At 41.0% G+C, this 23884-nt stretch overlaps 1 protein-coding gene across 7 annotated transcripts in view; it reads right to left on the bottom strand.

Moving 5' to 3' along the window:
• USP54 (ubiquitin specific peptidase 54) overlaps positions 1 to 23884 on the bottom strand; it is an 87022-nt gene that overhangs the window by 14351 nt on the left and 48787 nt on the right. For all 7 annotated transcript variants that reach the window (XM_030453137.1, XM_030453133.1, XM_030453131.1 and 4 more), the window contains 13 exons: positions 18330 to 18464; positions 16783 to 16896; positions 16545 to 16627; positions 15660 to 15765; positions 13331 to 13477; positions 11974 to 12123; positions 10505 to 10673; positions 8269 to 8439; positions 4390 to 4521; positions 3720 to 4100; positions 2455 to 2689; positions 1619 to 1755; positions 379 to 552 (listed from right to left, as the gene is read on the bottom strand). In XM_030453137.1, the coding sequence (XP_030308997.1) occupies positions 379 to 552; positions 1619 to 1755; positions 2455 to 2689; positions 3720 to 4100; positions 4390 to 4521; positions 8269 to 8439; positions 10505 to 10673; positions 11974 to 12123; positions 13331 to 13477; positions 15660 to 15765; positions 16545 to 16627; positions 16783 to 16896; positions 18330 to 18464 (2134 nt within the window). The remainder of the gene's footprint in view (positions 1 to 378; positions 553 to 1618; positions 1756 to 2454; positions 2690 to 3719; positions 4101 to 4389; positions 4522 to 8268; positions 8440 to 10504; positions 10674 to 11973; positions 12124 to 13330; positions 13478 to 15659; positions 15766 to 16544; positions 16628 to 16782; positions 16897 to 18329; positions 18465 to 23884) is intronic.

Consider the following 23884-nt stretch of genomic DNA (forward strand, 5'->3'; position numbering starts at 1 on the left):
GACTAAATGAACACCCAATGCTGAGGATGGACCAGAGGTGTCTGACTGGTACCAACAATCCTGCATGTTCCAAGATGTCAGTTGAAGGCTTGTAACCAAACCTAGATATCAGAGTTAGTAATGGTGCCTACAACCATAAAAAAGGAAAGGTGCAAATATACTAAAAACACCTCTGCATTACTTTGTTGTGTCACTTGAGTAGGAATTTGGTCAAAACACCAAGGACTTTTTTTTCACATCCTACAGTTTGGAACTGATAGTCTCTCAGTGACTGAAGGTACAAAATTCTAACAGAGGAGGAAGAGAGAGATTTACAGTAAGAAATATCAAAACTTCAGCACTACAGTCTTGCAAGATATACTACACTCAAAAAGTTACCCTGATTCTGCAGCTCATCTAGATCCATGAACCTGCTGGGACGGGGGTTAAATCCCATTGCTGCCTCCATTTCCTTTTCTCTTTTCCTGCGTAGCTCTTGTTCGTGTGCTCTCCTTGCCACCTCCTCCTGCAACTCATCCAGCTCACTCTTTAAAGGGGCAAACATCTCCCCACCTTCCAAAAGAAAAAAAAACAAAACAAAACCAACACATTTGATAGCAGAATCTCTTAAAGTATGCCTCGAAAGATAAAGAAATATTAAAGGGACAACATAATTAACTTTAGAAAATAACAGACAGACCAAGCAAAGGCCACAGGATTTCAGATGATAACTTCTGCCTTGTTAAATTTTACTTCTAAAAGTCTGCCCAAATCATTTACTTCCCAATTGCCTTCTCTGTGTCAGTGCCTGGCTGAAATGCTGCAGTATTGCTTCCAGCTGCCCTGCAGCACAGCCCATCCCTGGATTCAGTGACCCAAGAAAGAGCAAACACAACAGAGAGAACCATTGGAAGGGATAACCCTAAGCTGGTGCTGGAGGCTTGAGGCTTTTTACTGTGCCTTTGTAAATAATACCATGTCAGATCAGCCAGATCATTAGCTTTAGCAAGTAAAATGGATTCCCAGTGAGAAGCATTTCACTCCATAAGCAGATGAAAAGGGAAGGAAAATAAAGCATATCAATATCCCAGTCAACACAGCAGAAATTAGCCAGTTGCCATGTTCCCTTCAACTATGTCCTGTATTCCAAAAGTGCCTCCCTCTTTTCCCTTCCCCAGACATGCTCAGGAAGAACCAAGTAGTTGTTCAGAATGATGGGAATTCCTATCTGCAGAAAAGATCACCCTGAGCCCAGGCACCCTGTAAACATCCATTCTCATTTCTGGCAGTTCTGAGTTTTGTATAGCATTGTGAACTCCTTTTCACAACTTGTAAATCCTACTAAGTTGTTATAAATTATGCTTGGGAAAGTATTTTCCACTGGTGGTAGAATACTGAGTTATGGGAAAGAGTGGACTTTATCAGTTCAGTGAATACTCAAAAAAGATGCCAGAGCAACATGACCAAAAGAATAATCCAAAGAAGTTGTTTGCAACCCCATTTTTAAGGTGTATCTTCTAACACTGTGTTACCTTCCTCAATGATTCTTTTCCCTTTCCTCATAAACTCACTGTGAATAGACTGAACTTCAATAAAATTTACCTTCTGAAGGCACAGCTACCAGGGAAGTGTCCCTTACCATTTCCAATGGTGTGGGGGCTGGTGGCCCAGCTCCCAAGTGATGAAGACTCCACCTCCAAGATGCTGCTACTGTGAGACTTTGGAATGTTCCTCCAGGCAGGAACCAATCCACCTCCTCGTTTCATATGAGCATCCCTTCAAGAAGACAGTAATCAGAGTTTACCATTTTACTGATCACTCTGACATAAATGAAATCTATTTTTTTTTTTAATCATCACAAATATTTTCTTGGATTTTAAAAAGAAATCCACAAAATCTTGGGAGAAACAGGCAAATTTAACAAGGAGGAGGATAAGAATTCTATTCTCCTCCCTTGGAGAATACAACTCTATTAAAACCATTTTCAAATGGCTGTTCTCAGCAGATTCTTGCAGCTGAAAATCTATTATTCTGGCCACAAATGGTCTCAGTTTGTGATTGCCTGAAGCTTATGAAGCCAAGGAGAGAAACACATTGTGCTGCCTCTTTATTCTTGCATACGAATACTTCAAGTGTCTTGCAAGCCTTTGATGAACCTTTCAAACTGTAAATGTTACAGATTTCCATTCATGACTATTAACTTCTCATCTTGTAGAAGGCTTTTGTCAAGCAGCAGTTTGACTGGAACAGAAATGTCTACAAGCTGTTTGAAGGACAAGCATGAAGTTTGATATTTTAGGTGAGTTTTTAAATCCTAGACCAAGGGCACAGCTATTTCCAGTGCACCCCTTCAGCCAACATTTCTCCCTCTGCTGAACTCCATTCTCTTTCCCTTCTCACTGGCAGCCAGCTGCCAACACACCACCAACAAAGGAGACTTTGATCACTCCAGACATGATGTTTGTAGAAACCTACCTGTGGGTGCTTGAGCTTTCAGACAAGGGCATGTCCAAGCTAACAGGGCTGTTGCTGTTTCGTTCACTGCTCTCATAGCCAGACTCCATCCTCTGGATGAGGTGAGGGTGCTGATCCACCACGGGAGCCTGGCTGCCCCGGCCTAGCACACCACGTTTGGACCTGACATTTGACTGGCTTGATCTTGGTTCCTGAACACCATGTTCCTTCCCCTCATTCTCAATCAGCTCTTTGCCTGTCAAGACAAAAGAACATAACTTGGTAGAAGATCCAAGCTTCAACACCAGCAAATCATCTATTCATGTGTTAGCTTCTCAGCCACGTTTAACACGAAGCACTGCTTTTAATTTAGTGTAAAACCAGCAATATTAGGCAGGGAAACAAAACCTCACAATACTTTTAAAGCATTCCTAGTGATAATAAGCAGTAATCTATTCAGCACCTTTGTTTTTGACTCTCTTCCCTTTGATATAACTTACCACATTCCTCTCCAGGTAACCATCAAGTCTGGAAAGAAAATTCCTTCCTCCCCACAAGTTAAAAGATCATCTGACATTATTATACCCAACTCTATTTCCAGCTTACATTTGATACTGTACTCTGTCATACCTACTGCACATTTCATTTCTGTATTATTTCTGCTACAGTCATTTGCAGACTAAGGAAAGGGAGAAAGGGGCTGGGGCTACAAAAAAAATACCCAAAGTTGTTTCAGAACAGATTTTACTGCTTTAAAACTAATAGAGCTGAGGACACTGTCTCTATATAAAGTTGCAGAGTTGCCATGGAGTAAAACAGTCCCAGATAAATCATTGCTGCCTGCCAGGCTCTTATCCTGAGAAGAACTCAGCACTGATATCAGGCACTCATTGCACCACAGCCCGAGCCACTCATGCAAAAATACCACAATGAGCCAGAGAAAAAAAAAAACAACCTAAAAACAGACTAATACAAAAGACCATCCCAAGGGATGACCTTTCAGATGCTGAGCAGTCTAGCCCTGTGTCTATTTAAGCACCACAGATGGTCATGTTTCCCTTACTATTTCCTTACATGCAAAAATTAGCACACCAAGGCAAGTATCACACATGCAACATGAATATCCATGCAGAAATCAGCCTTCAAGGCTACAGCTCACCACTGATCTCAGTGCCAGGTTCAAAATTCCCCAATTTCCCTTTCCAACTTCACTTCAACAAAACTGGACAGGGCAGTATTATGAATCCCACATATTCTGAAATCAATCTTTCCTCCCCAACACCTACCTGCTTCTTCAGAGAAAGGGCTAAGCTGAGTGTAGCCATAATGTTTCCTCTTGTCTTTACTGAAGATGCTGTCTATATTCAGAGACTCTCTTTTGGGTCTCCAGGTGGGTCGGTACCTGCTGGATGAGCTGGATTTGGACTCACTGCTGGTACTCTCCACCTCCCAGTCTCTAGAGTGTGCAGGCAGACTTTTTGAGGGTCGTGTTTCTGCCTGATCCACGCTGCTCCCTCCACGAGGGGAGGTCTGGATGGTTTGAGAAATCTGCTGTGGTCTGCTGTGGATCATGTTGCTCACTGTCTCTTTAAATTCCCTCAGTCTGCTGGTGCTGCTGGATGGTTTGGGGGCAGTTCTGGGGGCTTGTTTCTCCTTCAAGGTTTCTCCTGCAGTTCAGAGAGGGAGATTAATAATAACTTCAGATTAACCAGCAGCCCTATTTGCAGCTTCTTCAGGCAGACTTTGAAAAGTAAACAACAAATCTAAAACCCAACAACCCAACAAAATAACAAAAGCCCCAACCAACACCCCCCAAACCACAGAAAAAAACCAGCAGGTGGAACGTAATGCATACAAAGGTGTGAGAAACAAGGAGAGAAATACACGTACACACCGAGGATCTTAAAAACATGCAGACAGAGATACAGATATTTGGAATAAAGCAGCATCTCTTGCCTTCACTGTGGTACCCTGATGACTGAGCCTCCTCTCCTTTTCTCCGAGAGCGGCTGGAGCTCCTCTTGCGCTCTGCCAGGGAGCCCTTCTTGGAAAGGTGCTTCTGATTGCACTCACTGTCAGTCAGGTGCCCTGGAAGGACAGAAGAACACAGCAGAGATGACAAGAGCCTCTGGAGGGAGCTTTCTGTGCACCAAGAGCAGTGGGGTTCTCCTGCTCCTTAGGAGCTGCTCACTGGCAGGTTTGGGTAAGGTTCTGTACGCAGAAGTTTTTGGGTCTGTATCAGGGAGCGGGGGGTGTTCTATTTTTAAGGCCACCACAGCCCCTCCAAGGACTTTGGTTCATGAGAGCTCATCCAAAGTTGACTCTGCCTTGTCTGCTAACAGTCCAAAGGACACAGCTTTCTTGCTGTCTGAACACCTTGAGCTTTAACAGCCCTGATCTCAGAACTCCCAAGGACAGCTCCCTCGACACCACTCTGTTGAATCAGGACTCCCAGCACACAGAGGAGTTACCATGCAACCACAAATTACAGCACTAACTATCCAGCTGCCCCCTCCTTGCCTGGAGCAAACCCTAAATAACCTGAGCTAGCTGAGTCTGCAGTGAGGAAGCCTGAGTGGGCTCTCCAAGGCTGAGCCAGCTAATTCACACCTGGAGCTAGGAGCACACACACAAACCAGCAGCACCCATCACCTGACACAGGGCATCCCCTTACTACAGACTCACTGACAGTCTGACAGCTCACGTTGTCTTTTGTACACAATTTGTTCCCCATTTCCTCACATAAAATGTCAATTCAGAGCATCTGACATCACCAGTTGTCTGTGTTGCCTTTGCTTTATTTTATGGGTCTCAAACATTGCCAGCCTGCAGGCATTAAGCACAGGGGTGGCTTTACTCACATGAGTAGTCCCAAAGAGAGATGCAGGATAAGAAGGGAATTTGTAAATACAATAAATAAAAAGACTTTTCTCTAGCCTTCTTATCATGAACTTTCACCTTGCACAGGACAATAGGAAAGGAAAAATCCCTACTACCCAGCAGTGGAGTAACAGCCACCAGACTACACAGCCTTTCCCCTTCTCTGGAAATTAACATAAAAATCCACATCGTTTAAAGCAGATTTGACACATAGAACTGTACCTTCCACAGCTGAAAAAGTAATTAACTTCAACTACAATTGTAACAAAGATACTACAATGAGTGAGTGGGAAGGAATCCAAATAGCAGAAAGGAAGCCACACAAGGCTCACATTCCTCACAAAATGGAGAGAGATTTTGGGTTTTTTTAGCCAAATTCTTTAGATGCAAGCAGATTATATAAAAGAAATTAAAGCAGTAAAAGAGAAATGTTGGCAGTTAAGATAGATGATGTTCAGCTTTTAGGAGCATGAGCATGAGTCAGTGCTATGGGAGAATTTTATTTTCCTTCACTGCATGGGCTGTCACACATCTTTAGGGACTGAAAGAACAGCATCATCTGTCCTGAAGGGAGGCACTGCAAGGTGCAAGAGGCTTAAGAGTCACTTCAGTGTCCAACTTCTCTAGTTAAACATTTTTTTCTCCCCAGAGTTCTTTCAAGCTGGTAAGGAGACAGGCTTTGTTGTCTTTACTCAGAACCTCAGAAACCAAGACTAAATCTAACACAAAGCAGAAATACAGGAAACACAATCTCAAGAATATTAGCTTACACTTTATACAGATTATTTTTTTTTAGCTCACTAAAATAACAAGACAGGACTTCTGTCTGAAGGGCCAACCATAGGCTTAAAAGTGTCCCTTGACAAACTTAAATCCCTCACCCTCCAGAGGTGGGATGGCTTCAGAAGCAAACAGGGTTGGTTTTTGTAGGGGTTGTGTGGGTGTCTAAGAATACCTTGGAGAATGAAATCAAAGAGGTTAAGACAGAACACCCCCTGCTCCCTCCCCACTGGACTCTGGGTTGCATGAACAGGGCAGCAGCAATACGCACATTTTGTCTCAGCAGCACAGCTTGGCAGGAGCCTGAGAGGGCTTCTGCAGCCACTCCTCATGAAGCCCCTTTCTGAAGGTGCCTGAGGCCAGACAACCCAATGATGGTCCTTCCCCGGAGGACGAGGTGGGATAGGGTCCAGAATTTTCTGGGCTGGAGTAGTGGGTAAATGGTCATTAAATGAAGAATCCTGCTCTTGCCCAGAAGGGTTCAGTTGGCAGCTCAATGTGGATGGCTCCTTATAGCCCCACGGATCAGCATGTGATGACCAAGCAGTTCTATGAGTTGGCAGACTGATGGGGTTTTTTTTGGGGGAAAAATTTGGGTAGGTAAAAAAAAAGGGGAGATGCCCAGACAGGTGGCTCAGGGAACAGACTGACTATAGCTAAGGCTGAATCAGGGAAGAGGAGGGCAACTGAATTAAGGTGGTGAGACAAGCTAAGCTGAAGGGAATAACATAGGATAGAATCAGCAGGAGAAGAAAGAAAAAGAAAAGGACAAAGTCACTGAAAATGACAGAACAAAAGGTTACATGCTGAGCTTCATGCTTACATGTTTGCAACCATCCCCCTGCCCTCCCTTCTCTGCTGACTTCTGTGTAACAGAAGTCTTGCAGGGAGGAACCTGACCCAAGAAACCCTGTGCCACTTTTGCAGATTACATAAAAAGTGTTCCACAAGCATTTTCAACTTTGTCTTCTTTGTACTCTGAAGATCAACATCAATTTTGTTGCCTCAAAGAATTCTGCTCCAGCCTTCCCTTCTTTCTCACACTAGGACTGGAACCTAGAGAGTTAAGCATTTGCTAAAACATTAAAAGTAGTGTTGGGTTATCTAAACCCAGGTATTAGTTACTTGGACCTCAGATCAGGAATCAGAATAGTAAAGAAAAGCAACTTGAAATTATTTTTCCCAGATTTTTATGTGAAAAATATTTGTACCTGAGATTGCTTCAAATGAACCAAATACACATGTATCAACACAACACCAGAGCCACTATTGTGCAACTCAAAGGACACAGTGGTATGACAGCTGTCAGCACTGGCACAACAAACAGATGCTGATTCAAGTCCTATGTCTCCTTAGAAAGCCTCCTTAAGACGCAATCAAGTAACTTTTCAGACAGCCCTAGCAGATCATACATCAGATGCATGAGAAGTCTGACCTTAAATCATGCATTACTTTTCCTCAAGTGATGTCAGAAGTTACTGTATGCAGAAACAGGCTCAGGAGGGTCACTGGGCATGACTAATAAGAGGAGACCAAAGTCCTTAAGACTTCTAGTAAACCTCTTTTCTACTGAAGAGTGCTCAGGCAGACTGCTCAGCTGCCCAAAGGAACATATATACAGGTTGTCTTCTTGTTGCAGAGATTCTCACTTAACTTGCTTCCACGGCACAGGGAAGAAATAATCTTATGCCCCTCCTTGGTACAGTAAATATTACCACCACCCACCTACACAGAAAGTCCTTAGTGCCCAATTATGAGAGATTCTGGTGATGAAAGTGGCTTTCTCAGACAGCTTCAACTCCTGAAGTGAAGTAACTGCCCAGGGATGAGTAAGCAGCACACACAACACTTACCAAACCATGCAAAGGCACTGTACAGACTCCAGCTTACAGAATTAAATAACAAAGAGAGCACATAGGATTGTAGATAACAGAAAACATTTTGTAAATGTTTGTCTGGCTAGATAGAAGCCTACAGAAGCCAACAAGACATTTAAAAGGTTTATTTTTGGTGAATGCCAACGGCTCATTACAAACCCAAAACCATTTAGGATACTAAATGCTGTCCACTATTCTGTTAGAGGTTGTCTGTATGTATATACACACAGTTTTTTCACTGGAATCCACTGCAGTGACATTTAATGACAATAAACACAGATATAATGGCATCTGCTACCTGTGTCCCTGCTGCTTTGTGAAGCTGCATCATTCTCCACATTGTAGATGACTGTGCCCTGGGAGTCAGAGGAGAAGTGACTGACCACAGACTCGTGGTGTGCCTGTTTGTAAGGGTAGCTGTCTGTGGAGGAGTCTGTCCTGGTATCACTGGAGATGGAGGGTTCTCTCCCTAGGGAAGGAAGCAATGTCACATTACAATCCCTTTGGGCTATTAGAAAAGTCAGGAGAGGCTAAAAAAAATAAAAAATAAAAAAGACAGAGGAAACAACACAGAAGTTAACAGAAAAAAAAGAGTCCCAAACATACAAAGCTGGATTCGAGGAAGCCAGAGCTTATGGGGAAGGTCCTCTCCTTTGGAAGGGTGGAAGAGTGTCATTCCCTTTGTAAACATTTATTTATTTCTCTTTGATAACTCCAAATTTACCAAATCCTTTTTCAACAAATCCTTCTAAAGAAAATTAAACTACATCCACTAGACTGAAAGTACACCTTAATAACCTACAAATTATTTTTCATTCATTTTTGATGCTGTCAACTGTAATTAAAATATGAGATGCACAGCTTCAGGGGAAGTCAAAGTTTAAAAATTAGTCAAGTATAAAACATTAATAAGGGTTACAAGGACATCACAACTTATAAAAATTAACACATTTCATCTATTATTCATCTAGTAAAAACCTTATACTGAAGCTTTCTTATCTAAAGCAAAGCAACCTGCTCCTTCTCAAGAACGATCCCACTGATTCCCCTACTCAAGTAGGACACTGGAAAAGGTGATGCACCATGACTGCAGTTCAGTTTAGTAATTCCTCAACTCCTGAAAATAAAAAAGACAAGCTCCTCACCCAACTCCAGTATGTCCAACTAGAAATCTGAACAGCTTGAAGACTGCTGGCCATTTTACATACCTGATACACTCCTCAGTATAAAGGATATTAATTCATACTCATTTCCCAGTGGAGAAATTAAAGAAGAAAAAAATAAATGAAAAAAAACAATTAAAGAAAGTTCTTTATGTTTAATAGCAAATATTCAGCCTGATGGCATTTCATAGCTTTGGTAAAGCAAGTCCTGTGGCTGATCCTCTGTGTAACAACCCCTGATAACTTCTGAAGTCAGGAAGTGGTGGACTGTCAACACATAAATAAGGAGACAGCAGATGTCTGCTGCCTTCAGATTCATTGACCAGGAAGCATAAAGTTAGCTATTGGCCAGGAAAACCAAATATTCTTGGAATTACAGTCATATACATAGGCTAAAATCCTGGAAGGGAGGGTGCATTTCCAGTTTCAGTCTCGCCTTGCTGTTCTTGGCAGCCTATAAACCTATCTCTGACTCAGGATATTCTCTGCAAATATCCAAAAATAGAAACAATCTTCTTTTGCAAAGCCATTATGATATAAACTTAAACCCAATTTTTATTTTCACCCTATCTGGACTGCAATTTTGGTTCTCAGAATTTATCTATTCCTTTTTGAATAAAAAAAACACCTTTCCAATTCAAAGGACAACCATTAATACAAAAAATCAGGTAGCAGGAATGTGTTGAAGGGCCTCCAAGATGTTAAATTCTACACATCTAGAGCTGTAGATCTTTTCTGACACAAAATAAAGCATGAAAAATGCAGAAGTAAACATGACCCATGGGCATAACCCTTTGGCAAGCCCTTCCCCTTCAATTCCCCACGAATCAGTCTGTGTATCTTGTGCTGTTTTATCCAGGCAAGAGACAAGACAAAGCTGAAGGTAAGCTCCACTGACTGCCTCTTTTTTAGTTTTAATTAAATGGTACTACTTCTTCTTGCCCCTCTATCCCTTCACCATCCCAGCAAAGGACTCATACAACATTTCCTTAATATTTCTCTTCCCCCCTGAGTTTAATTCTGCAGCTTCCGTTAATTTGATGTGTTCCTGCATCTCTACTCTCATTCCCTTCCTGTCCAAGCTTGTGGTGGATTTATGAACTCAGCCACAGAAGTCATTAGGATTTTTTTTTTCCCCCTCCCAGTTTTTTTCTCCAACTTTTTTTGGAAACAATTACAAGGCCAAACAATCAACAGAGCCTTGGATTGAGAGAGAAGTTTAAAGGCTAAACACCGGCTTCAGAACTCCACATCAGCTCTGAGAAGCAGCAGGGTTCCCTGCTAAGAAAACCACACTCAAAACAGAAAAAAACCCTTTTATATTCATCATGACAGTGTAAAGGTGTCAGGCCTCTCAGCCAGACTGCTTACCAGAGTCCTCACTGTCATAGCAAGTCCTGCTGTATTGCTGTAAATCCACCTGAGGGGGCAAGTCCTGTGTTGACACTGGAGTTCCTCTTGGATCTGCATAGAGCAGCAGCAAAGGCTGATAGTGACCCTTAATGCACTTGGTCACAACATCTTTCCATTTTGGACCAATCTGAAACAACAATGATGATTAGAAAAATGCACAAGAAAGGGTTTCTGCCATTATTTTCTATAATAAGCTCCCCCCTTTTTTTTTTCCCCTCCTCAGACTTCTTTTAGAGTCTGACTTGCCACTGACACTCTTTAACTGCTTCTGTATCGAACATTGCAGTGGACTTAAATAAAGCTCTGGAACAAAGCCAGCTAAAGTCCAGGTATTCACCATCATATGGATAAACAAATGACAATTCCTGAAAAAACCAAACTAAATATGGAGTACAAAAATAATCCCTTTCTTTCAGATTTTTCCCATAAGCAGCTTTTCATCCTCTGAAATGCTCTAACTTTGCAGCAGTCCAAAAGAAAAAAAAAATTACCAAAATTCCATCATCCATCCATCAGCATAAACAAAGTGAACAATAAAAGGCACCAACAGCAGGGCAGCAAATTCAATGCAAACTGCTCTGGTGGGTAAATATTTCTGCTGTTACAGACCCTCTGCAAGCATTTTGATAGGCCACTTGTTAATTCATATACTTAAATTCATCTCAAAAATCTTCCCTAGGTATTAATAGAGGTTTCACTAATGCAATCACCATCCATACCAACAAATTTGCTCCATACACAGTTATTCTACTCAAGCCCAGCAGTACCTATCCTTGACAAAACCTTGCTGCAGAGAAATGTGACTGTGAACAAATGCAAGGATTAGACTTTTTTTCCCTTTGAGACTGTGCTTGGCATGACTACAGGAGAAAATTTTCCTCTCTCATCTTTGTGCTTCCACGACTGGAAGGAATAAAAGGAGAGTGGTGTGAAATAATGCCAGGCAAACTAATGGGATGTGTGGTAACAGTGTGCCAAGATCCCAGCACTGGTATCTTTAATGTCAAGGACTTCATGCTTGGAGAAAAAAAAAATTTAAAAAACCCTAAAAGAAGTGGAAAATCTGTTGCTGGCAGCACTCACTAGGGAGGGAAGACTGGCATCTAGATACTCCAACAAAGAACTCAAAAAGCAGGCAGCAAGTAGCTATACCACTTGTCTGCAAGGAGAAGACAGGTATGTTAGCTGTGTGCACCAGCAAACTGTAGGTTTTTAAAGAATAGCATAAAAACAAAGATTGGCAACCAGCAGAGCAGACCTAGAAACAGGGATTCTGGTGTGGTTCTGTGAGAATGCTTTACTTGGCTCAAAAAGGAGCAATAGTTCTGGATCCTGAGAAAAGATTCAGCCAAAACCTCTCAAAAAACACACCACGGATCTACACACACATTTCTAGCAGATTGTTTTTATAAACATTATTTTCTCACCTCTTTGACATGAGCATCATCAAAGTACATCCACTTGCGGATTTTGGTTTGGAAAAAGAAGGTGGAGTAGTGTTTGCCATAGTAACAGATCATTCCCACCAAATACAGCTCTGAGTGCTTTGCTCTGTCATCAGTCACTCTGAAGAAGAGCTGCAGGAAGGGAGGAACGAAAAATGAAAGGAGAAATCAATGAAATGCCCAGAATTTTACATACTGCTTGATGTTTGAAGGCTTCAAAGTAGTGTGGAGAGGTGTCAGGGCTTTACTTCACAAAGCAGAGAAAACAAAGCAATAAATACTAAGTTAATTAACCCATGTTTGAGCAAACAGTGACACAGACCAGGAACAGACTCCTATCAACTCACCAGGTGCTCAGGAATTAAGTGAGTCTTGATTTAAGTTTTAAGTAAGAATTAAGTCAGTCAGGAGGCTGCACTTCAAGGAAGATATTTTCAACAATGGTCTAGCACCTTTTCTGAATTTGAAGTGTGGTTCTATTCTGAACATTTGTATTCTGTGTCATGCTTGCTGATGATATCAAACGTTGTTTAAAACGTTCATTTCTCTTTGCTTTGTAGAAACAAAGTGGTTCTGACAGTCTGCAGCTGGCTCTTGTTCTGACTTAAGCAACAAAAATATATGACTTCACCACATAAAAGATGAACTGAAGATGTTTGCAGGTCAAAAGAATGCCACACACAGGATAAAAAATTGCTTTCTGATTATTTAATTGACCATGTTTTATTTAAAAATGCACAGGACTCTTCTCAGTGCATTACTGCTTTATGATGCCAGAACCAGACTGTTTCATAACCACATCTCCATTACCTCACACTAATTTTGGTACACTATGCACTGCCCAATTCATTTTTTTCATGTGTGTTTTTCCATATATTTATTTTAATGTAATACATCAACCCAGGCACCACCAGAGACTGTTCAGTGATAAACAACTCTTAAGTGTTCTGACCACACACTTCAATTACGAGAGGGTTTAAAGAGGATCCCCAAACAACCCATAACCACATCTTGTCTTCAAAAGAAACAGAAATAAACCTCTGTTCTTCAGAATGAAAAGAGTACATACACATTTTAACAGAAACAAGACAAATCTTGAAAATAATTTGATTCACACAAACTTTGTTTTTCAGTCATTTCAGAAATTTGAGGATATGCAATTAAACTAGTACCTTCATGAGCCATGTGAAGCATTCAGAAACAGGTCAGACCCTTGGACCTGCCCTCTATTTATGGACACCAAAAAGGTAAAGGTGGTGACTTATTTTCCTCAATCCACTACTACAGACAAATGTGATAAAGACTGTGTAGGTGGAGTGTCAAATGACAAAAAACTCACATCTCCCAGCTTAAGGCAAGTGCCCAGACTGTGAATCACATCCTCAGCCAGGTCAGAGTGATCCGAGTCCCAGACCAAGCCAATGGTGATGATCTGGGGGGAGTTCATCAGCACACGACGAATTCGGATCTTCTCCCCACAGTTACTCTGAGGATTTAAATAAAAACACAACATTTAATAATAAAACACTTCTCTATAACATTATGCAAGGCACTCACAGGTGCAAGTTTCAAAAGTACAGCTTCCAAAGAGGTGGTGGTGAGACACAGCAGGTATAATATGCTCAGAGTCAAGAGATGAGCTTTCTGTGTCTCAGATGAGGAGTGTTATATCTGTGCTGTCTGGTACTCAACAAGCCTTAAAGTGAGCACTGCTAATGCCTCCCCATAGTACTGATAATGAGGATTAAAGGTGATAAAAGTAGGCTAACTTAAGCATACATACATGAAAGGCTCCAAAACATTTAGGAATTGGAGGGAAAGATCATTTTCTTTTGGTCAAAATCTCAGATTAAAAATTAAACTCAGAGACTGATGCTTTCTATGACAGTGTCAGAAAACCCCCCAAGGTGCTGCTTGGCTGCTAAAATTGGGTGGGTGGTCTCCAAGGTATGTCAAGCATTTCATCTTGGGCAGGAGAGTTAGGTCAGTGTTTACAGACATATGAGAGCAGCAGCTGGAAGCTCAGGAGAATAAAAGTTCCTTTGCTAACTGACAGCAGTTCTGCACTTTTCATTTCCTGCTCCCCTTCCCCCTTCCAGTTTTCATTTTCTAAATAACCACCAGTGCTCACTGACTGGCCAGTGCCCCCTCACCCTCCAGCCCCAGCTTGCTTGGGAAGCCAAGAGATTTCTCTGTGGGCATCTTTAAAGCAACATGAAAAAAAAAAATCCTATCTGAATTAAGAGACTACCACTGTCATTTAAGCAAACAATAAATTAACTTCCTTTTCTCCCTTTGCAACACTTGCTTTCCCTCTATGGGAGGTCACACAGGTACCTCTGCAAGATTCCAGAAAAAAGCATTTTCATATTGAGAACAGTCTCTCATCTCTACAGAGACAAGTTTCACAGCCTGTTACAATGATTTCTGAGACTACAACCAGAGAAGAGATCATAAAGTGTTTCAAGCATTTCTTCCCCACAGCAATCCAGAAAATAAACCAGAATTTCACTCACATTTATCAGTGAGAGACAAAAATGAAAAACCCAAAACCCAGAAAGAAACAGGCTTAACAACAAGGCAATGAACTCAGATTTTTTTTTTTTTCAGATTGAAGACTGTGATTTTTAAATGTAGATATAAAGTTTTAATATTAATAATTACTCTATTAACACATAGTTTCTAAGGGTTATTCCAAGTACAAGCATTCCTGTGGGTTACCTCACAACCTATCTTACTCCCAGATTGTTTTCTTTGCTTCAGGAGCATTTTCTGCAAGACAAGAGGAATATGGCACCCTGCTAAAAAGCTTCCTTGGCATGACTCTTGGGCTACCTTTAGCTAAGCCTCAATAGAAAAATCCCACCACTAGAAAAAGAAAGGGGCAGCAAGGGCTGCCAAACCATTTTATCCAACTGATTATGGTACAGGTCAATAGCAATTTTTTTTCTCTTTTTATTAATTTTCCCATGATTTGGTTATTAAATAGCTGGACTCTTAGCAACCTGCTGCTTCAGATTTATAAGGTAGGGAAAGTGAGGAGGATAAAATGGAAATACACTGTCCCCAGGGCTCAGGCATACAGGACATTCCTGTCAGAGCCTGTGTTGCTCTGCTGAGGACTGGTGAGGCAGCTCACAGTGGCATCACATGAAGCAGCTCTCTCCTGCCCTACCTATTAACCAGCATGCAAAAACAGTTTGATGATATCCCTTCCTGCACACTTATCTAGAGCCCTGGATCTGAACATACCCAAATTGAAAGGTAGAAGAAGATATCAAACTCCTGCTTTAGAAATCAAGCCACAGGCTTGAACAGGAACAGATTGTTTGGCCACTCCCTGGGATGAATGTCAGGTGACAAAGGGGAATAAATTGGAAATGCTTTTTTTTTGTGGTTTCTAACTCTCTGAAATATTCATTTCTGGTTTCCAACCAAACACTATGCCAATTCCTGCTGTCACTACTTATGTCTAGACAAAGAAGCACTCAACCATAAACAGTTTTTCCCTTCCTTCATTAAATAACTGATAGATATTGAATCCAAACTAAAGAAAGCTCAATTACCTATTCTTTTTATCATTATGATGAGCTAAGCATCAGTGTAACCTATTAAACCTCTTGTGTGCTTGCCCAGCCTTCCCCAAAAGGAAAACTAAGGATACCAACTGGACAGTTTCTCAGGTCTCCCATGGTGCTGGCATTCTGGAGCAGCTCCCCAAACATATCTGGAGTGGGTTTCTCTCTTCTCTCCAGCATACAAATAGCTTGATTGCTTCAGTACAGAGAAAGCAGGGAAAACACAAATCAATTAATAATATAAAAAACAATTCTGCATTGGAAACTACACATTTCACTTAAATTTTATTAAAAGTTAAGAAGCTTCAAATAGATAATATATATATATATATATATATAAACATATATAATACCAGAGTATGGAAAAAATCACATCATAAGGAAGTGTGAATTCTACATAAAGAGAACAACTGATAGACTGCAGAGGTGAAGAGAAAAAGGACAACAGCCAAGAAATGCAGAAAGGGAAATTCTGACTGGAAATAAGAAAAAAAACCCCACTTTACACCAAGTAGTTAAGCACTGTAACAGGCAGCTCAGAGAAGTCATGGAATTTACGTCCTTGAATGTTTTTCAAAACTCAGCTGCACAAAACCCCAAGCAGCCTGATTCAGCTTTGAAGTCAGCACTGCTTTGAAAAGGGGGGTGGAGTGAAAAGTCCAAAAGCTCTTTCCAGAATAATTTATTTTTTATCTTGCTTCTTAACTCACCTGCTTCACAAATTTAAGCCTTTCAAACAGTACACAGTCCTTGCCACCAGAGTTGTCAGATTCAGAATCATAAACAACTACACACACAGAACCATTCCTAAACTGATTCTGTCTATTAAATCCTCACTTTATCATAATTATCAAATCTCCACTAACTTGGAATAAACCATGTTCTGGACATTTAATCTTGTGAAGGCAGAGATCAAACTGCAATACTAGTATAAGAAAAGAGAAGTTCCTCTTCATTGTCAAAATATCAACTCACCAGAGTGAGGTTGTGGAAATATAATGTACCATCTGGATGAAAGGCAATGGGTCAGAGGTGGCACCACAGCTGGTACAAACACACTGAAGAGAAAGAAAAGTAATACACTGGCATGATTAAACAGGTATTTCCACAGCAACACTTCTGCTTGTATCTTTTTTACTCTGTCAATGTATGTCTTAGGACTGACAATTTGGAACTTGTGGTGGTTTGTCTAAAGCAGCTGTGGTTACCTCACCTGTTCAAACAAGGTCATTGCAAACTTCTGGTGGGAAACACAATGTGGTGCAGTACAAATATCTTCCTTGGTCTCATCTGCAATGTGGAAGTGAATTCTCATTAGCAGGTTTTCCTAGCCAAAGAGAAAAGAAAAGGTGAAAAAGAAAAAAGCATTACACCATTTCACATGTACATAAAATAAATTGTTTACTAGAACAGCTAAAGATTCTGTTACTGATTATCCTGTTCCAACTCTCAACCATCAATGGATTTGACCAAATGTAGCAGGCAAAGCAGTGCTGCAGTTTTAAAATCCCTGGGTTGCCACTAACTTCTCATTAACACCAAGTAACCTGAATCAATTCTGATATTCCATGAGGATTTTTATATGGCAAATAATCCACATTCTATTAAAAAAAAAAAAGAGGGAGACTAATAAATGAAGAAGCAGACTAAATTCTGCATGGGCCAGTTTCCATTGACTGGACACTTTCTAGATATTATCTCATCTCTTTCCAAGCTCCCAGGAGTTCTGGTCCTAAGACCTCTCCTCCAGCTCTTGGCAACATTAACCTGGGGGTGCCAGAATTCCACCAACACCCCTTCCAGCAGCAAACTTTTCCTTATCACTGAGAGCTGCCTGGATGGTTTGTAGACCTGCAATAAGCAGGTGGAGATTAATTATTAGGTAAAATGGCTTTTCTCTCTTAGTACAATTTCCCTTGAACTTCAGAGTCTTCTGCCATTCACACAAAATCTCAGCCTTCAGGGCTGAAAAGGTTAACCAGGGGAAAAGCTATGGAATTATCTCTGTCCTAATGCTTAACCTCAAAAGAGAACTTGTAGGCATTTAAACTGGCCCTGTGCCAGCATGGTTAACCCAACAAACCTGCCTGTGGAGCCTCCCACAGCAGTACCAGATGGGCTATTTAGATGAGCTTTCTCCAGGAAGAAACAAAATCAAAAGCTCCCATGTTCTACTAACACACAGAACTCTGTTCAAGTGCTGGACTGCACACAAAGACTTGACATAACTGTGCTCACAGGGGCTCCTGTGTAGGCTGGTGTAATTTATTTCACTTTGAGGCTCTACTGGTGTCATCTGCTTCTATTTTAAGCCAAATCATTAAACTGTACTATTGTGCTGTGTTTGTATTTTACAAGCACAGGAGTATTATAAGCCCATTATCTTAGTTTAAGAGAAGAACTACAGCAGCTAATAACTGGCAAACAAAATGTCCCTTCACCCTTCTGAGGTGAATCCTGGATCATTTTACCCAGGATCAGGCCAATTTTTTATTTTACAAATTGTATTCAGGACACACCTGAGACAGCAATGATTAAAATGGGCAAAAGGAACTGAAAAAGTAGATAACACTGATGCTTCCAGCTCAAAATCAAATACTGGTTCCCCACTGGATCTCTCTGTGGGCTTTCTGAGGCCACAGCATGCAAGGTTTGTTGGAATTTGGGCAGTAAAAACTGGGGGGAAATAAATACAAAAGAGAGATTGTGTAGTGGGGGTTGACATCAACACCTGTGCAAGCATCTCTCAGTTACACTTACAAAACATTCAGCTGCATCATCCATGATGCCCAGCTGGAAACGTTGCTCATCCTGAAAGGTCTTTGCTAGGGCAGTTCTCAGGGCATCAGAAGGCAGGACCTTCTCACTGCTGCACTGGAACTGGTTGAAGATGCTCTAGTAAGAAAACAAAGAGATAATTAAGGTCTGTATTTTCAAAACATTATTCAAGTTATCTGAAAAGAAACAGCAAACCTTTAACTTGTGTTGATCAAGCAACACAAAGATATTTGTAATGTACAGGGACTACTTGAGAAAATCCTAAGACCTGAAATCATAAAATCATATCCACCTTTCTGTATTCCTTTCTTTCCTCTCACATATTCCAGGAAGGCTGGTGAGCTTAGGGATTCATTTCCCCTTCTTTGTGTCAGATACTCAAAAGATCTCTGAAGAGTTTAACTTTCTTTGTGCCTTCCTACAAGAACAGGAACATAATTCTGCATGCAGGGTCCTCAGTTTAAGTGAAAAAAACCCTAGCCTTTATTTTCTTACAAGACCATTCTGTCTCCATCACTCTACTTTCTACCTCATTTCATACAACAAGCAACCCATCTCCAGCAGTGTCCATCTCAAAATTCTGCTTGTCCTTTCCTCATGTTTTCCCTAAAGATTATTACCAAAAAACCCTCCATTCTTCCTGCAAGAGAAAAAAAATAGGATCATTTTTAATTGAGCACCACTTGGCTTTTCTGCCTTCTAAACTCAGTCAAGCAAGGAGAAAGTAGCCTCAAACTGTTTGGTTTTCCTTCAAATCTACACTGAAAATCTGTAGTGGTTCATGTACCACTTTCTCCCTTAATTACAAAAAGCTTCCCCCACAGTATCCTTTAGGATCCCTCTTAATTGGAAGCAAATGCTCTGAACCTTCCTCTCCTTTAGCTATTAATTGTTTCTTATCAGGAAAGGAGCAGGCAAACTAGAAGAAGGTTTCCAAACTGTGCAAGCTGCTTTGAGGAAGCTGGAAGAGAGCAGAACACGGCCAGCAAACCAACCTCTGTGTCCTTGCCACTTCTGGCCAGAGGAGTGGAACCACTTCTAGTGTGGACTCATTATTTAACAGAGCTGTAAAATGCCCAATCCTTGGGTTATGCTGCCAGTTGCTACATGGTGCTCCCTTCAGGGAGAGGAAGACTTTAGAGTGTGGAATAATGATGAGGAAAGCAGTCCCAAGGAGAAAGACAGGAAGCAGGAAGTCTCACACTTCATGAATTTCAGACAATACCTCTCCTCACTTTCCTTTTATAAATGAAAATTGAAAGAATTACAAAGTCTCTGTGCTTAACAACCTTGGTTCCCATTTCTGTCACTCTGGTAACAGAGCAAGTTTCATGTTTCATTAATAAATGTTCACATTTCACTGGACCTCAAAGAAAAAGGAAACAAGGGCAGTGAAACATAATTCCATCCTGCCTCGGCACTCTACATTAAATAATTCAAGAGCACTTGAAAATATTTCATTACTGTGCATTAGAGATGTGTTTATCCTGGTTATCATCAACCTCCCTGCACAGATCTGGAAGCTGAGGTACTCTCCTAGCATCTGGCACTCAAACTCCTTGCAGGGAACTGATGAACAGGACCCATTTTCAGTGAGAGCTCCCTGGGTGTGGAGAAGAGAATTAACACAGGCTTCAAACTAGGTAAAAGCAGAAGCAAGAAAGCAAACCACAACTCTTATTTTAAATGTCTTCTTTAAAGTAATAGCATACATTGAAATCAGTTTCACCTACAAAATACCAGTTATCATAAAGAGATCCAGTAAGGAAAAACAGAAACTGATGATTATAAGCCACTGTTTCTCACAAGATCCTGCATTTTAGATGTTTTTGGTATTAAAAAAAAAAAATACTACACCAAAACTTGAATTAAATATAAACATCAGAAACCTGAAATCTGTAATCACAACCATGTAACAGAAATAATTCAGTGACATCATCCCATGAAGAATTCCAGTATGTAAAAATCAAGGTGGAAAAGATCCCAACATGGCCCAGACAAATGCTTCCTAACATTTGTAATAACACAGCACATGATGGGATAGTCTTACTTAGGTTATGAGGAAATAAATTGCCTTAAAACCAGTGAGTAATTGTGCATTTCCATCTAAGAGATAAAATCTGACCATGTCATTGCAGAGTGCAGTTCAGAGCAGACTTGAACACAGTACTTGTACAAGCCCCAAAACCCTCATAAATTGAGTTAAAAGCACTTTGAACCAGGGGGGGAGGTTTGTTCTTGGGTTTTGTTCAGTGATCCTGGGGTGAGGGTTTGAGGGGGTTTTTTTCAGGGGGAGGTGAGTTGTTTTCCCCTTTTCCTTGATTTTTCAAGATAGGTCCTTTGCTCATCTTTCAGAACAGGTCTGGCTTGTCTCTCAGCTTTAGGTGGACAGGTGTGGCATTTCCTGCAGTTTCATCATTTTAAGTCCTCTAAGTCAGATCTCTCCTTAGTTTCAGTTCCTGCCCATTTTACCACCAACATATCTGTTCCACACCTGGGTCTGAAACCCAGCTGGGTGCAGTTTAGGAAATCCCTGCTGATTCTGCCCCAGCAGTTCTCATGGCACCTTTCCTCCAAGTGCTTCTGGAACTCAATATGAACTTTATTTGTGGAACATTCAAACTTGTTCTTTTTTGGCAAACTCTTCACCTGAGTATGAAGGCAGTGAAAACCCTCTTGGTGTATTTCCCCACACTGGTGATCTCCCTCACTGGGTACATCCCAGCATATTCCTAACAGCACCATCAATATTAGTAGACTGCTAAAAGCTTCATCAACAAGGGAACTCTCTCCTAATTTAACACTTTTCAGGAACTAAAATCAAGGCTGCATAACCATTAAAAAAAACCAAACAAAAACCCATGTATTAGCTTAACATAAAATGTGAGCAATTACTAATACTTAATTTAATAGCAATACTTTGATCACTGATTTATTCCTGGCATGTTGGTAACCCTACCAGCCAAGACAGAGAAGAGGATGAGATGGATTTTTCAGACAGATGTGTGCTTGCTGGTTATACTGCATTCCTGATATATATATATGTATAAAAAAGAAAAAATTCTTTTTCTTCCCATGCCCCCTCCCCTACAGATCTTCAAAGGTTTGGAAGGAGAAGCAAAGCAGCATTAGGAAGAACAAGTGTTCTTTAGGAGGAATGAATTGCTCAGGTTCATCTAGTTCCATAGTCCTAAATCAAAACCAGCTACAATTACCCAGCTGATCCTCTCACCAGCTTTGCTCTCAGAGGCATCCAAACCTGGAAATTCCTTACACATCCCAGGCATCCTATTGCAGAGCCTCACTTAGTACCAGCCAGAAGCCTTTCTCCTAGTTTTGTAACTGGAAGCTTTGTGTCTTTGTGTCAGGTCTGGGCATCTGACAGAGGGCAGAACAAAGGCTTGCAGAGGCAGTGGTCTCCCAGCATAATTGCCTCCAGTTTGGGAAATACAAGGATTGACACAAAACTTCTGAAGTGTCAAAGGAAAACTACCTGCAGTTTGAGACAAGGGACATTTATCACAGAAGTATTCCAAGTTAAGCCTGGCTTTCTATCTCAGACTGCTAAAATTCACAGGCATGATCCTAACAAGAGTTGTTCTTCCTCTGGTTACAGAACACAGCAATTAGTCTTTGAGGTAATTAACAAGACTGACATTTTGGAGTTCCTTTAAAGATTTGGAAGCTGAAATCTCTATGCATTCCCCCACAGATTAACAAGACCTCCTCCAAATTATCTCAGTGTTTGGAATCCATTTTCTTTTGAGGAAAGAAGCCTTTAATTTAGTTGGGGTTCACTGACACCTGCAAGGTGTATCCAAGCACACTGATGAAACAAACCCCAGGCTTGAGACACATCCATATATCACTTTTTAACTAAGCATGTAGAAGCTACTGGAGTAAGAATCACTTTACTGAGGACAACAGCTCCTGAATCAGATGGGTGTCCATGCACTGTCAGCTTCAGTTCAGGCCTTGGCAGCTTGCTGAGAACTCGTTATCCTCACCCACAACATCACACTCTTCCCCTGATGCTCAGTGAAACAACCTCTTTCAATAAAAACTCTGGCTGCTAAAATCCCTTTTCTGCCATCCAGCCACACCAGCCTCCACCCACAGTACTTCCACTTGCTCACATTTCCTCCCCATTTCATATTCACCTCCAAGTGTGCAAATAATTCCAGTTCTGTCTGGTTTGGGTCTTTGGATCTCTTTCCAAACCTCCAAGTCTGGTAACAATGCATCTAGATTTCCACTATTCCTTCCTTTCACTGCCTGCCTGACAATTGGGCTCACACTGTTCCCTAAACATGAACATAAATCCAACATGGACTGCAAAATCGGCCCCCCTGGCTACTACAAAAACCAAACAAAAATATATTTTCTTTAGGAGAGCATGAAAAAAAAAAGAAACCCAAATCCCACAGTGTCCACACCTATGAGGTGACATGTTATTAACTGCCTGACCAACATCAAAAGAGGCAATCATTATCTGGGAACTTCAATTACCAGTTTATTAACTCAGGAAACTGTACTGACTGCTAGTTGATTTGTCAGGCAGTTAACTGTTAACTGTTCAGTGCCAACTGAAAAAAAACCAAAACAAAAACCAAAGCCAAACCAAAACACTCACAAAAATACCCAAGACACATAATTATTTTACACATTTTTTCTACAGTTTTACCCAGAAATACTAACCTGAGCTGGATAAATGCAGAAAGTGAGGACTGAAATCTTTGCAACCAACCTACTACTGCCTCAACCACATAATGAACTTTTCATAACAAACCTCTCCATCTCCACCAAGTGGCTAATGACAACCAAGAACCACAGACATTCCCCTTCTTCACACCACTCTAACCCCCTATTGTCTGAGTTTTCACCTTAGAAAACAACATCATTTCTAACCAGAAAACTCACATTCTTCCTGCTTTTGTTGCACATGACTAAATCCCCCCCCAAAAAAGCAGCCCAACTGGAATTTATCAATCAATAGAACATTCTTCTCTGCAGACTACAAAAGGCACTCTGTCCAATATCCTGGCACTCAGGAGCTCCCAGTACAATCCCTGGAAGAAGAACAAACTTTCTGTGGCATGCTCAGGATTTCCCCCTTCCTGCCCTCTTCCAGCTGTGATAAACAAACACCAAAGCAGAGTCACACTCTAGAAAAAGGATAATAAACCAGCACACACTAATAATAAATCAAAGGCTACCCCAGTGTTTCAGCAGGGAAACCACACAGCAGTACAGACAGCTTGTGCAGTGAAATAAAAACACTTAAAACCCACCATATCTTGAAGAACTGTATTTGGGGATTCCAGCATGGTGTCTGCAGCTCCCATTTGTGTTTCTATAGCTGTTGACACAAGGTTCCTTCAAAATAACCAATGTCTGGAATGATTTCAAGGTTCATTTCGTAGCCACAAAGTCAGGGAGCATGGCAAGTTCTAAAATCAAGTATTTGTGCAACAGATGTCTTCAACTTGGTACAAAAATAAATGGTGATTTGATATCAAGAGAGGACATTGCTGCCC

The sequence above is a fragment of the Calypte anna genome, chromosome 6 (genome assembly GCF_003957555.1).
Source record: "Calypte anna isolate BGI_N300 chromosome 6, bCalAnn1_v1.p, whole genome shotgun sequence".
Taxonomy (NCBI): domain Eukaryota; kingdom Metazoa; phylum Chordata; class Aves; order Apodiformes; family Trochilidae; genus Calypte; species Calypte anna.